The sequence below is a fragment of the Seriola lalandi genome, unplaced genomic scaffold (assembly GCF_002814215.2).
Source record: "Seriola lalandi dorsalis isolate HSWRI2012SDOR001 ecotype SW California unplaced genomic scaffold, Sedor1 jcf7180002052170, whole genome shotgun sequence".
NCBI lineage: Eukaryota > Metazoa > Chordata > Actinopteri > Carangiformes > Carangidae > Seriola > Seriola lalandi.
Genome location: NW_019522723.1, coordinates 6,823 through 7,263, shown reverse-complemented (window position 1 = coordinate 7,263; position 441 = coordinate 6,823). Strand labels below are relative to the sequence as shown.

At 46.0% G+C, this 441-nt stretch overlaps 1 protein-coding gene across 1 annotated transcript in view; it reads right to left on the bottom strand.

Moving 5' to 3' along the window:
* Window positions 1-23: 23 nt before the first annotated feature.
* LOC111650298 (putative inactive serine protease 43) overlaps window positions 24-441 on the bottom strand; it is a 6,698-nt gene continuing 6,280 nt past the window's right edge. The window contains exon 2 of the mRNA XM_087172279.1: window positions 24-436. Within this exon, the coding sequence (XP_087028405.1) occupies window positions 127-436 (310 nt within the window). The 3' untranslated portion in view covers window positions 24-126. The remainder of the gene's footprint in view (window positions 437-441) is intronic.

The window sequence follows — 441 nt, the reverse complement described above, 5'->3', positions numbered from 1 at the left end:
GAATGAAAAATGTAATTAGTTATGAAATGTTGAGAATTCATGTCTGTTTTAAAAAGTTGGGTCATTGATCATTTATAGTGTAAATAAGAGACAGAATGACCTGTGTGGTGTTTTCTATCTTCTGTGCTAGTCAGGATACTTACATTCAGCACTTGATACAGTGGATGGTGAATCTGTGGGTGTAGCTGGTCCTGCAGTAGTAGTAGTAGTAGTAGTAGTAATGAGAGGAGGTGGGAGACCAGGACAGGTGTAGCTGCTGTCAGCGTCCGGCCCACTGGAGCTGAACTGGACAAAGCCTGGCTTATCAGAGCTGATGAAGGAGTTGATCCAGGACTGGTAGCGGGACACTCTGGAGTAGACTCCTGGCAGATTGGGACGAGCACAGCCAAAACCAAAACTGACTATTCCAGACTGGACCCACACGGAGCCCTGTTTGCTCAC